Genomic DNA, 14,220 nt, shown 5'->3' with positions numbered 1-14,220 from the left:
CTGGGATTACAGGTGTGCACCATAAGGCACAGCTGCTGCTGCTGCTTCTCCTTCTCCTTCTCCTTCTCCTTCTCCTTCTCCTTCTCCTTCTCCTTCTCCTTCTCCTTCTCCTTCTCCTTCTCCTTCTCCTCCTTCTCCTTCCCTTCCCCTTCCCCTTCCCCTTCCCCTTCTTCTTCTTCTTCCCCTTTCCCTTCCCCTTCTTCTCCTTCTCCTTCCCCTCCTCCTCCTCCTCCTCCTCCTTCTTCTTCTTCTTTTCTCCTTCTCCTCCTCCTCCTTCTTTTTTTGTACAGATGGGATCAGCTATGTTGCCAAGTGTGATCTCGAACACTTCACCTCAATCAGTGCTCCTGCCCTGACCTACCAAAGTGCTGGGATGACAGGCTTGAGCCACTGTGGCTGGCCCTGTGTGTGATTTTTATGCAATGACGTTTTGTATCTCTAAACTTGGATCTGGAACAAATACTTAACTTCTTCTTAAAAAATACTTAACTTTTTCTTCTCTTGTCCCATTAAAAAAAAAAAAAAGATAAATAAACCAAGAAACTTTTGTTTTAATTATTATATGTTTAACTATACTGTTAGGACAAACAATTCAGCTTGCTTCTATTTCCATTGTAGATTTCAACAATATACATAGACGTGTTAGGCTCTATTTTAATGTGGCAATATTGATACAGTCAAAGTGTACCCATTGTTTGAAAAGCATCATTACCACACCAATATAGTGCACTTGAAATGATAAAAATGTACTCGGGCTATGAAGAAAGCCACCTTTCTAATCAAGTGCCATCAGTTCCCAGGTGTACAGGTTTATGGCAGTGCTTATCAACCAAGGATGATTTTGCCCCAAGACAACCCTTGGCAATATCTGAAGACACTTCTGGTTGTCACAAGTGGGGCAGTGGGTGCTTCTGGTATCTGGGGTGGAGCCCAGGGACAGTGCTCAACACCCTGCAGTGCACAGGATGGCCCATCACAGATAGTCATCCATCTTACCTTCAATGTCCATAGTGATGAGGCCAAGTAACTCTGTCTTAGCATGAAAGATTCTATCTATCTATCTATCTATCTATCTATCTATCATCTATCCATCCTTCTACCTATTTCATCTATCATCTGTCTATCATTGGTCTGTCTGTCTGTCTATCCATCCATCAAGCATAGCAGTGGTTTGCAACCAGGTATCAGGTGTTCCTTAGTCCCCAGGGGATACTTGGTGATGTATGGAGACATTTTTGGTCATCAGGACTCTGGGGTGGAGGGTGTATTTCTGGTATCTGGTGACTGCAGCCCTGGGATGCTGCTCAACACCCTACAGTGCACAAGACATCCCACCACAGATAAGCATTCATATTGCCTTAAATGTTAATACAGCTAAGATCAAGTAACCCTGTCTTAGCACGTAAGACTTTGTCTATCCATTTACCTATCTATTTATCCATTCATTTATTCATTCCTGTATACCTAGCCTATCCATCCATCCTTATCTCTTGTGTATCTATTCATTCATCCATCCACCCATAACTATCTCTCTCTCTCTCTCTCTCTCTCTCTCTCTCTCTATCTATCTATCTATCTACGTACCTACCTGTCTATGGCAGTTGCTTGCAACCAGGGAGATTTTTTTCCCAGGAAATATTTGGCTATGTCTGGCAACATTTTTTTGATTACCACAAATGGGATGCATGTTACTGGCATCTGGTGGATGGAGCCCAGAGATGCTGCTCAACACCCTACAATGCACAGGACAGACCCACCACAGAGAATCCTCCATCCAGCCTTAAATGTCCCTAGTGCTGAACCCAAGAAATGCTATCTTAGTATGAAAATTTTAGTCTATCTATATACTTGCCTATCCATCCATTTCTATCTACCTAACCTATCCATCCATCCATTCTTATCTCTTATGTATCTATCTTTTCATCCATCCATCCATCTATCCATCCATTTATCCATCCACCCATCCATCTCTATCTATTCTATCGATCTATCGATCTATCTATCTATCTTATCTATCTATCTATGTAATCTACCTAGTCTGTCTACTGATCTATCTAACTAACTAGCTAGCTATGGTAGTTGTTTGCAACCAAGGAGATTTTACTCCCAGGAGACATTTGGCTATGTCTGGCAACATTTTTTGGTTGTTACAGATGGGATGGATTCTACTGGCATCTGGTGGGTGGACTCCAGGGACACTGCTCAACAGCCTACAGTTCACAGAATGGCCCCATCACAGAGAATCATCTAGCCTCAAATTTCCCTAGTGCCAAGGTTGAGAAACCCTGAGCTAGATTCATAAAAGAGCTAATATCTCTTTAATAAGTGTTAAAAAACAGAGGACACAGACAGTAGAGGAAAGGTAAAATGGAGTCCAACTCAATTCACAGTGCCGTGGTGGAGCATTGTGCTGTCTTCAGCATTCAGCAACTCAAGCAGGAAAGCCTCTCACCATGGTTCCCCCGCCATGGTGGGAGCAAAATCAGTGTCCAAGAGTTTCTTCTGCACAGTTGTATCTGCCCTTCTAGGACACTTTGCAGTTTAGGAAAAGGGCTGAAATGCCTTTCCCCTGCCTATATTTTATACTTTAGATGGCTGGGTGGTACCCTGAAGAGCTTGCCCAATCAGTCAAGAAGAACCATGTACCAAATATACCCAGGAATGCCTTCCAGCTTAGCAGATGTGCTGCCACCAAGAAAACTGTTTTCCATTGACGTTGCCATGGTGGAGGTAATTTTGAATGGATAGCAGTACAAGAATGCAGTTCCAGTAGGATTTTTGAGTCATTCTATTAATACTTCCATATAAATCCTAAATAAATTATAAAGTGTTATTTCTGTCACTTCATTCTTAGTAAACTCTGACTCTATTCTTAGTAAAGTGTAATTGAACAAACCATGTGCATTTTGTCAAAGAGCAGTCTGCCCTGCCTACATGTTGGGATTATTTAAAATTAAAAAGGGGTTCAAGGCGGCCGAATAGGAACAGTTCCAGCCTCCCGGCAAGAGTAGCACAGAAGACAGGTGATTTCTGCATTTCCAACTGAGGTACCGGGTTCATCTCACTGGGGTGTGCCAGACAGTGGGTGCAGGATATGGAAGCAGCCCACTGAGCGAGAGCCAAAGCAGGGTGAAGCATTGCCTTACCTGGGAAGTGCAAGGGAGAAGGAAATTCCCTTTCCTAGCCAAGGGAAACCATGACACACAACACCTGGAAAATTGGGTCACTCTTACCCTAACACTGCACTTTACCTAGGGTCTTAGCAAATGGCATACCAGGAGATGATATCCTGTGCCTGGCTTGGAGGGTCCCATTTCCACGGAGCCTCCCTCATTGCTAGCATAGCAGTCTGAGATCTAACTGCAAGGTGGTAGCGAGGCTGGGGGAGGGGTGCCCGCCATTGCTGAGGCTTGAGCAGGTAAACAAAGTGGCTGGGAAGCTCGAACTGGATGGAACCCACTGCAGCTCAAGGATGCCTGCCTGTCTCTGTAGACTCTACTTATGGGGACAGGGCATAGCCAAACAAAAGGCAGCAGAAACCCCTGCAGATTTAAATGTCCCTGTCTGACAACTTTGAAGAGAGTAGTGATTCTCCCAGCATGGAGTTTGAGATCTGAGAACAGAGAGACTGCCTGCTCAAGTGGGTCGCTGACCCCCGAGTAGCCTCACTGGGAGACACCCCCAACTAGGGGCAGACTGAAACCTCACAGCTCACATGGCTGGGTAACCCTCTGAGATGAAGCTTCTAGAAGAATGATCAGGCAGCAACAATTACTGTTCAGCAATATTAACTCTTCTGCAGCCTCTGCTGCTGATACCCAGGCAAACAGCATCTGGAGTGGATCTCGAGCAAACTCCAAGACACCTGAGCTGAGGGTCCTGACTGTTAGAAAGAAAAATAACAAACAGAGAGGACATCCACACCAAAACCCCATCTGAACGTCACCATCACCAAAGACCAAAGGTAGATAAAACCACAAAAATGGGGAAAAAGCAGTGCAGAAAAGCTGCAAATTCTAAAAATCAGAGCGCCTGTCCCCCTCCAAAGGAACACAGCTCCTCACCAGCAACAGAACAAAACTGGACAGAGAATGACTTTGATGAGCTGAGAGAAGAAGGCTTCAGAGGATCAAACTTCTCCGAGCTAAAGGAGGAAGTTCGAACCCATCGCGAAGAAGATAAAAACCTTGAAAAAAGATTTGATGAATGGCTAACTAGAATAACCAATGTAGAGAAGTCCTTAAATGACCTGATAGAGCTGAAAACCATGACATAATAACTACGTGACAAATGCACAAGCTTCAGTAACTGACTCTATCAGCTGGAAAAAGGGTATCAGTGACTGAAGATCAAATGAATGAAATGAAGCGAGAAGAGTTTAGAGAAAAAAGAGTAAAACGAAATGAACAAAGCCTCCAAGAAATATGGGACTATGTGAAAAGACCAAATCTATGTTTGATTGGTATACCTGAAAGTGACAGGGAGAATGGAACCAAGTTGGAAAACACTCTGCAGGATATTATCCAGGAGAACTTCCCCTACCTAGCAAGGCAGGCTAACATTCAAATTCAGGAAATAGAGAGAACACCACAAAGAAACTCCTCGAGAAGAGCAACTCCAAGACACATAATTGTCAGATTCACCAAAGTTGAAATGAAGGAAAAAATGTTAAGGGCAGCCAGAGAAAAAGGTGGGGTTACACACAAACGGAAGACCATCAGACTAACAGCGGATCTCTCGGCAGAAACTCTGCGAGCCAGAAGAGAGTGGGGGCCAATATTCAACAAACTTAAAGAAAAGGATTTTCAACCCTGAATTTCATATCCAGCCAAACTAAGTTTCATAAGTGAAGGAGAAATAAATTCCTTTACAGACAAGCAAATCCTGAGAGATTTTGTCACCACCAGGCCTGACCTACAAGAGCTCCTGAAGGAAGTACTAAACACGGAAAGGAACAACTGGTACCAGCCACTGCAAAAACATGCCAAAATGAAGAGACTGTCAATGCTAGGAAGCAACTGCAATAACTAATGAGCAAAACAACCAGCTAATATCATAATGACAGGATCAAGTTCACACATAGCAATATTAGTCTTAAGTGGAAATGGGCTAAATGCGCCAACTAAAAGACACAGACTGGCAAATTGGATAGAGTCAAGACCCATCAGTGTGCTGTATTCAGGAGACCCATCTCACATGCAAAGACACACACAGGCTCAAAATAAAGGGATGGAGGAAAATCTACCAAGCAAATGAAAAACAAAAAAAGGCAGGGGTTGCAATCCTAGTCTCTGGTAAAACAGACTTTAAACCAACAAAGATCAAAAGAGACAAAGAAGGCCACTATATAATAGTAAAGGGATCAATTTAACAAGAAGACCTAACTACCCTAAATATATATGCACCCAATACAGGAGCACCCAGATTCATAAAGCAAGTCCTTAGAAACTTACAAAGAGACTTAGACTCCCACACGATAATAACAGGAGACTTTAACACCCCACTGTCAACATTAGACAGATCAACAAGACATAAAGTTAACAAGGATATCCAGGAATTGCACTCAACTCTACACCAAGCGGACCTAATAGACATCTACAGAACTCTCCACCCCAAATCAACAGAATTCTCAGCACCACATGGCCCTTATTCCAAAATTGACCACAGAGTTGGAAATAAAGCGCTCCTCAGCAAATGTAAAAGAACAGAAATTATAACAAACTATCTCTCAGACTACATTGCAATCAAACTAGAACTCAGGATTAAGAAACTCACTCAAAATCACTCAACTACATGGAAACTGAACAACCTGCTCCTAAATGACTACTGGTTACATAATGAAATGAAGGTAGAAATAAAGATGTTCTTTGAAACCAATGAGACCAAAGATACAACATACCAGAATCTCTGGGACCCATTTAAAGCATTGCGCAGAGGGAAATTTATAGCAGTAAATGCCCACAAGAGAAAGCAGGGAAGATCTAAAATTGACACACTAACATCACAGTTAAAAGAACTAGAGAAGCAAGAACACACACATTCAAAAACTAGCAGAAGGCAAGAAATAACTAAGATCAGAGCAGAACTGAAGGAGATAGAGACACAAAAAAACCTTCAAAAAAATCAATGAATCTAGGAGCTGATTTTTTGAAAAGATCAACAAAATTGATAGACCGCTAGCAAGACTAATAAAGAAGAAAAGAGAGAAGAATAAAATAGACGCAATAAAAAATGATAAAGGGGATATTACCACCGACCCCACAGATATACAAACTACCATCAGAGAATACTATAAACACCTCTACACAAATAAACTAGAAAACATAGAAGAAATGCATAAATTCCTACATACAGTCTCCTAAGACTAAACCAGGAAGAAGTCGAATCCCTGAAGAGACCAATAACAGGCTCCGAAATTGAGGCAATAATTAATAGCTTACCATCCAAAAAAAGTCCAGGACCAGATGGATTCATAGCCGAATTCTACCAGAGGTACAAGGAGGAGATGGTACCATTCCTTCTGAAACTATTCCAATCAATAGAAAAAGAGGGAATCCTCCCTAACTCATTTTATGAGGCCAACATCATCCTGATACCAAAGCCTGGCAGAGACACAACCAAAAAAGAGAATTTTAGACCAGTATATCCCTGATGAACATTGATGCAAAAATCCTCGGTAAGATACTGGCAAACCGAATCCAGCAGCACATCCACCATGATCAAGTGGGTTTCATCCCTGGGATGCAAGTCTGGTTCAATATATGCAAATCAATAAACATAATCCAGCACATAAACAGAATCAAAGACAAAAACCACCTGATTATCTCAATAGATACAGAAAAGATCTTTGACGAAATTCAACAGCCCTTCATGCTAAAAACTCTCAATAAATTCTGTATTGATGGAGCTTATCTTGAAATAATAAGAGCTGTTTATGACTAACACACAGCCAATATCATATTGAATGGGCAAAAACTGGAAGCATTCCCTTTGAAAACTGGCACAAGACAGGTATGCCCTCTCTGACCACTCCTATTCAACACAGTGTTGGAAGTTCTGGCCAGGGCAATTAGGCAAGATAAAGAAATAAAGGGGATTCGGTTAGGAAAAGAGGAAGTCAAATTGTCCCTGTTTGCAGATAACATGATTGTATATTTAGAAAACCCCATTGTCTCAGCCCAAAGTCTCCTTAAGCTGATAAACAACTTCAGCAAAGTCTCAGCGTACAAAATCCATGTGCAAAAATAACAAGCATTCTTATACACCAATAACAGACAAACAGAGAGCCAAATCACGAGTGAACTCCCATTCACAATTGTTTCAAAGAGAATAAAATACTTAGGAATCCAACTTAAAAGGGATGTGAAGGACCTCTTCAAGGAGAACTACAAACAACTGCTCAGTGAAATAAAAGAGGACACAAAAAAATGGAAGAACATTCCATGCTCATGGATAGGAGGAATCAATATAGTGAAAATGGCCATACTGTCCAAGGTAATTTATATATTCAATGCCATCTCCATTAAGCTACCAATGACTTTCTTCACAGAATTGGAAAAAAACTACTTTAAAGTTCATATGGAACCAAAAAAGAACCCACATAGCCAAGACAATCTAAGCCAAAAGAACAAAGCTGGAGGCCTCACGCTACCTGACTTCAAACTATACTACAAGGCTACAGTAACCAAAACAGCATAGTACTGACACCAAAACAGAGATATAGACCAAAGGAACAGAACAGAGCCCTCAGAAATAATACCACACATCTACAGTCATCTGATCTTTGACAAACCTGAGAAAAACAAGGAATGGGGAAAGGATCCCCTATTTAATAAATGGTGCTGGGAAAACTGGCCAGCCATAAGTAGAAAGCTGAAACTGGATCCTTTCCTTACACCATATACAAAAATCAATTCAAGATGGATTAGAGACTTAAATGTTAGACCTAAAACCATAAAAACCCTAGAAAAAACCTAGTCAATACCATTCAGGACATAGGCATGGGCAAGGACTTCATGTCTAAAACACCAAAAGCAACAGCAACAAAAGCCAAAATTGACAAATGGGATGTAATTAAACTAAAGATCTTCTGCACAGCAAAAGAAACTACCATCAGAGTGAACAGGCAACCTACAGAATGGGAGAAAATTTTTGTAATCTACTCATCTGACAAAGGGCTAATATCCAGAAGCTACAAAGAACTCAAACAAATTTACAAGAAAAAAACAACCCCATTAAAAAGTGTCAAAGGATATGAACAGACACTTCACAAAAGAAGACATTGATGCAACTGACAGACAGGTGAAAAAATGCTCATCATCGCTAGCCATCAGAGAAATGCAAATCAAAACCACAATGAGATACCATCTCATACCAGTTAGAATGGTTATCATTAAAATGTCAGGAAACAACAGGTGCTGGAGAGGATGTGGAGAAATAGGAGCACTTTTACACTGTTAAACTAGTTCAACCATTGTGGAAGACAGTGTGGCGATTCCTCAAGGATCTAGAACTAGAAATACCATTTGACCCAGCCATCCCATTACTGGGTATATACCCAAAGGATTATAAATCATGCTGCTATAAGGACACATGCACACGTATGTTTACTGTGGCACTACTCACAATAGCAAAGACTTGGAACCAACCCAAATGTCCATCAATGGCAGACTGGACTAAGAAAATGTGACACATATACACCATGGAATACTATGCAACCATAAAAAAGGATGGGTTTATGTCCTTTGTAGGGACATGGATGCAGCTGGAAACCATCATTCTCAGCAAACTATCACAAGAACAGAAAACCAAACCCAGCATGTTCTCACTCAAAGGTGGGAATTGAACAATGAGATCACTTGGAAACAGGAAGGGAACATCACACACTGGGACCTGTTGTTGGGAGGGGGGGAGGCAGGGGAGGGATAGCATTAGGAGAAATACCTAATGTAGATGACAAGTTAATGAGTGCAGCATACCAACATGGCACATGTATACATATGAAACAAACCTGCACATGTACCTTAGAACATAAAGTATAATTTAAAAATAAAAATAAAAATATTGGGCCTAGTGTGGTGGCTGATGCCTGTAATCCCAGCATTTTGGGAGGCCAAGATGGGTGGATTGCTTGAGGTCAGGAGCTCAAGATCAGCCTGACCAACATGGTGAAACCTGGTCTCGACTCTAAATACAAAAATTAGCAGGGCATAGTGGCACATGCCTGTAGTCCCAGCTACTTGGAAGGCTGAGGCAGGAGAATTGCTTGAACCCAGGAGGCAGAGATTTCAGTGAGCCAAGATCAGGCCACTGCACTGCAGCGTGGGTGACAGAGTGAGACTCTATCTCAAAAAACGAAAACGAAAACAAATATCAGAGCTTTGTTTCTTGAAGTCGAATCCCTCATGATGCATAGGCATCTGTGGCTTTCAGATTTGCTCAGTTCATTTATTCTGATGGCAACTGGACTGGGGTCACTGTTATGGAAGCCACAGAATGTTTAACAGATACATGCTATCATACTCCTTTTTAGATTCAAACTCCAAGGCACATTAAAATGTCCTGGCCTGCCCCACATCTATTAACTTCCTTACTGAGTTACATTACCTGATTCTCACTGATGACCCACAAACAGTATATTTTGTCATTGTTAACTGTTGCTTTGATTACAATGATTAGGTTGAATGTAATCACAAGCGGCTCATTTTGTTAAGATCTATGACGTTGTCTTAGACATGTCATCAGAAAAATGGAGTGTTGCCAGGTGTGGTGTCTCATGCCTGTATTCCCAGCACTTTGGGAGAAAAAGGCAGAAGGATCACTTAAGTCCAGGAGTTCAAAACCAGCCCAGACAACATAGCAAGATCTTGTCTCTAAAAAACAAAAAACAAAAACAAAAACAAACAAACAAAGAAAAAAACCTTTTTTTCCAGCCAGACATATTGGTGTATGGTTATAGTCCAAACTACTCAGGAGGCTGAGACGATAGGGTCCCTTGAGTCCAGGAGATTAAGACTGCAGTTAGCTATGATTGCACCGCTACACTCCATCCTGGGTGACAAAGCAAGACCCCAATTCTTCAAAACAAAGAAAGTGTGGTATTTAGGAAATACTAAGGCTCCCATTATAGTGTATGTGTAACTCAGAATTCAATAGGGACAGTTTTAAAAGTGAGAACTTTCTCAATCTTTACACTGGAATTCAACATAACAGTTCTGAATAACTAAAGGATGTTTCAGTATTTCTAAAACTCTTACGTACGTAATGAAGATTTTCCTATCATCTTTTGTAGGTTGCCTCTCTTAAACCCTTTTGTAATTATTCACTCAGCAGTGCTTAGACTTCATGGGGAAGAATGATACATCAGCCTTGAGGTTTTAGTTAGTGAGTGTTACTCAGCTTCAATTACAAATTCTAGAAAACCTGTTACACCAATAGTGCCATCTTCTGAAGAGCCCAATTTTAGCCTTGAAACTCTGGGCATAACCATAATTACATGACCGTGTTAGATTAGAGTTGCTTTTCTGACTCTGGCCCAAAACTGTGATACAACAGATTTAAAAAGAGAGAGAGAGAGAGAGAGAGAGAGAAAGAAATTGCCAAGACTAGAAACCGTGTGTAAAGCATTTTCTCCAGGAAGAACTTAACATCTTTATGAGGTTGACTCAGATTCATCACCATCTCCATGACTGTAGCATTTTATCTGATTTTGTTGTTACAATGACCTCTGTAATGACCACCATGCAAATACTTGATCCACACACAGTTGCAGGAATAGGATTGATGTCTTTGACTATGTTTCATGTCCTTGAACCCATGGTCAGGCCAACCTAACATCTGATTCAACAGGGAGTTCTTATTTGCAATCACTTTCCACAACCTTCTCCAGGCTGTAAAAACCATTGGGCATTTTGCAATAGTAGCCATCTGGGCTGATGCATCACAGAACCAACTATTTTTGTGTTATTCCAGTGACCTAATGCCACAGTAGAGCATTTGGGAAACTGACATCTACTCCTTTTTCTTTTTTTCTGTAGTTTTGATAGTAGAATCAAGGTGTTTGCCAACGGGACCCTGGTGGTAAAATCAGTGACGGACAAAGATGCTGGAGATTACCTGTGCGTAGCTCGAAATAAGGTTGGTGACGACTACGTGGTGCTCAAGGTGAATGTGGTGATGAAACCGGCCAAGATTGAGCACAAGGAGGAGAACGACCACAAAGTCTTCTATGGGGGTGACCTGAAAGTGGACTGTGTGGCCACCGGGCTTCCCAATCCTGAGATCTCCTGGAGCCTCCCGGATGGGAGTCTGGTGAACTCCTTCATGCAGTCAGATGACAGCGGTGGACGCACCAAGCGCTATGTCGTCTTCAACAATGGGACGCTCTACTTTAACGAAGTGGGGATGAGGGAGGAAGGAGACTACACCTGCTTTGCCGAAAATCAGGTCGGGAAGGACGAGATGAGAGTCAGAGTCAAGGTGGTGACAGCACCTGCCACCATCCGGAACAAGACTTACTTGGTGGTTCAGGTGCCCTATGGAGACGTGGCCACTGTAGCCTGTGAGGCCAAAGGAGAACCCATGCCCAAGGTGACTTGGTTGTCCCCAACCAACCGGGTGATCCCCACCGCCTCTGAGAAGTATCAGATATACCAAGATGGCACTCTCCTTATTCAGAAAGCCCAGCGCTCTGACAGTGGCAACTACACCTGCCTGGTCAGGAACAGCGCCGGAGAGGATAGGAAGACGGTGTGGATTCACGTCAATGTCCAGCCACCCAAAATCAACGGTAGCCCCAACCCCATCACCACTGTGCGGGAGATAGCAGCCGGGGGCAGTCGGAAACTGATTGACTGCAGAGCTGAAGGCATCCCCACCCCGAGGGTGTTATGGGCTTTTCCCGAGGGTGTGGTTCTGCCAGCTCCATACTATGGAAATCGGGTCACTGTCCATGGCAACGGTTCCCTAGACATCAGGAGTCTGAGGAAGAGCGACTCCGTTCAGCTAGTATGCATGGCGCGCAACGAGGGAGGGGAGGCCAGATTGATCGTGCAGCTCACTGTCCTGGAGCCCATGGAGAAACCCATCTTCCACGACCCGATCAGCGAGAAGATCACGGCCATGGCGGGCCACACCATCAGCCTCAACTGCTCTGCCGCGGGGAGCCCGACACCCAGCCTGGTGTGGGTCCTTCCCAATGGCACCGATCTGCAGAGCGGACAGCAGCTGCAGCGCTTCTACCACAAGGCTGACGGCATGCTCCACATCAGCGGTCTCTCCTCGGTGGATGCCGGGGCCTACCGCTGCGTGGCCCGCAACGCCGCTGGTCACACGGAGAGGCTGGTCTCCCTGAAGGTGGGGCTGAAACCAGAAGCAAACAAGCAGTATCATAACCTGGTCAGCATCATCAACGGTGAGACCCTGAAGCTCCCCTGCACCCCTCCCGGGGCTGGGCAGGGACGTTTCTCCTGGACGCTCCCCAACGGCATGCGTCTGGAGGGCCCCCAAGCCCTGGGGCGCATTTCCCTTCTGGACAATGGCACCCTCGCGGTTCGTGAGGCCTCGGTGTTTGACAGGGGTACCTATGTATGCAGGATGGAGACGGAGTACGGCCCTTCGGTCACCAGCATCCCCGTGATTGTGATCGCCTATCCTCCCCGGATCACCAGCGAGCCCACCCCCGTCATCTACACCCGGCCCGGGAACACCGTGAAACTGAACTGCATGGCTATGGGGATTCCCAAAGCTGACATCACGTGGGAGTTGCCGGATAAGTCGCATCTGAAGGCAGGGGTTCAGGCTCGTCTGTATGGAAACAGATTTCTTCACCCCCAGGGATCACTGACCATCCAGCATGCCACACACAGAGACGCCGGCTTCTACAAGTGCATGGCAAAAAACATTCTTGGCAGTGACTCCAAAACAACTTACATCCATGTCTTCTGAAATGTGGATTCCAGAATGATTGCTTAGGAACTGACAACAAAGCGCGGTTTGTACGGGAAGTCAGGCTGGGGAATCGGAGCTCTTACATAATGTGTCATAGTGCATGGTGGCCCCCTGTGGGTTTCAAGTTGAGGTTGAACTTGATCTACGATTGTTGGGAAAAGGAAGCAATACAGACACCAGAAGGAGGGCTCAGCCTCGCTGGGAACTTTCTTTTGTGTTTACATCATTCCAGAGGCTTCATTCGCGGTATCTGTGCTCTGACTGCAATTTTTCTTTTTTTGCAAATGCCACTCAACTGCCTTCATAAGCGTCCATAGGATATCTGCAGAACATTCACCAAAAATAAACCATAGACACGAACAATCCCCCACTACCCCATTAAAGACGCATCACCTAGTTAACCTGCTGCAGTTTTTACATGATAGACTTTGTTCCAGATTGACAAGTCATCTTTCAGTTATTTCCTCTTTCACTTCAAAACTCCAGCTTGTCCAATAAGGATTTACAACCAGAGTGATTGATATGTATATATATATATATTTTTTTTAATTCAGAGTTACATACATACAACTACAATTATATATTAAAAAAATAACTTATTTCTTCCTGGAACTCACTTTTTATATCATGTTTTATATATATTTCCCTTTCAAATCAGATGAGACTAGGAGAAATACCTGGTGTCTCATTAATAAATTACTGGTCTTTAAAAGACTTGTATACATTACAGCAGACACAGAAATACAATTTTTAAAAATTCCTCTCCAATCTCCTTCAAATTCAGTAACCATTATTACATTACCTTCTCCAGGAACCTTGCAGTGGGGAAGGCTGTGATATTAGATTTCCTTGTATGCAAAGTTTTTGTTGAAAGCTATGCTCAGGAGAGGTGAGAGGAAAAGAAGGAGAAAACTATACCATAACTTTACAGAATTGAATCCAGAGTCTTCCCTGAAAAGCCCAGAAACTTTTCTGAAGTATCTGAGCTGTCCATCTGGTCTAAGATGGCTGCTTCTTCCCCAGCCATGAGTCAGTCTGTGCTCATGAATAATACAAGACCTGTTATTTCCATGACTACTTTATTGCAATTTTAGGGTCAATATACTGCACACTTGATAATAAAATAATATGCTCCCAAAACCAGGCAGTGATGACAATGCTATTTTCGAGGACAAAAGAGGGTCACATGAATTTGGGTTTCCATCAGAGCGGTTGAAAAAATCACTTTCATTCACCTTCTCTCAATGATTACCTTCTCTACACCTTTTTAAC

At 43.1% G+C, this 14,220-nt stretch overlaps 1 protein-coding gene across 1 annotated transcript in view; it reads left to right on the top strand.

The window, feature by feature from the left end:
* LOC126947193 (matrix-remodeling-associated protein 5-like) overlaps positions 1–13,351 on the top strand; it is a 44,107-nt gene extending 30,756 nt beyond the window's left edge. The window contains exon 6 of the mRNA XM_050777920.1: positions 11,037–13,351. Within this exon, the coding sequence (XP_050633877.1) occupies positions 11,037–12,945 (1,909 nt within the window). The 3' untranslated portion in view covers positions 12,946–13,351. The remainder of the gene's footprint in view (positions 1–11,036) is intronic.
* The last annotated feature ends 869 nt before the right edge of the window (positions 13,352–14,220 follow it).

Source organism: Macaca thibetana, chromosome Y (assembly GCF_024542745.1).
Source record: "Macaca thibetana thibetana isolate TM-01 chromosome Y, ASM2454274v1, whole genome shotgun sequence".
In the NCBI taxonomy this organism is placed as follows: Eukaryota; Metazoa; Chordata; class Mammalia; order Primates; family Cercopithecidae; genus Macaca; species Macaca thibetana.
The sequence above is the reverse complement of the archived record's forward strand: the minus strand, read 5'-3'. Positions and strand labels throughout refer to the sequence as shown.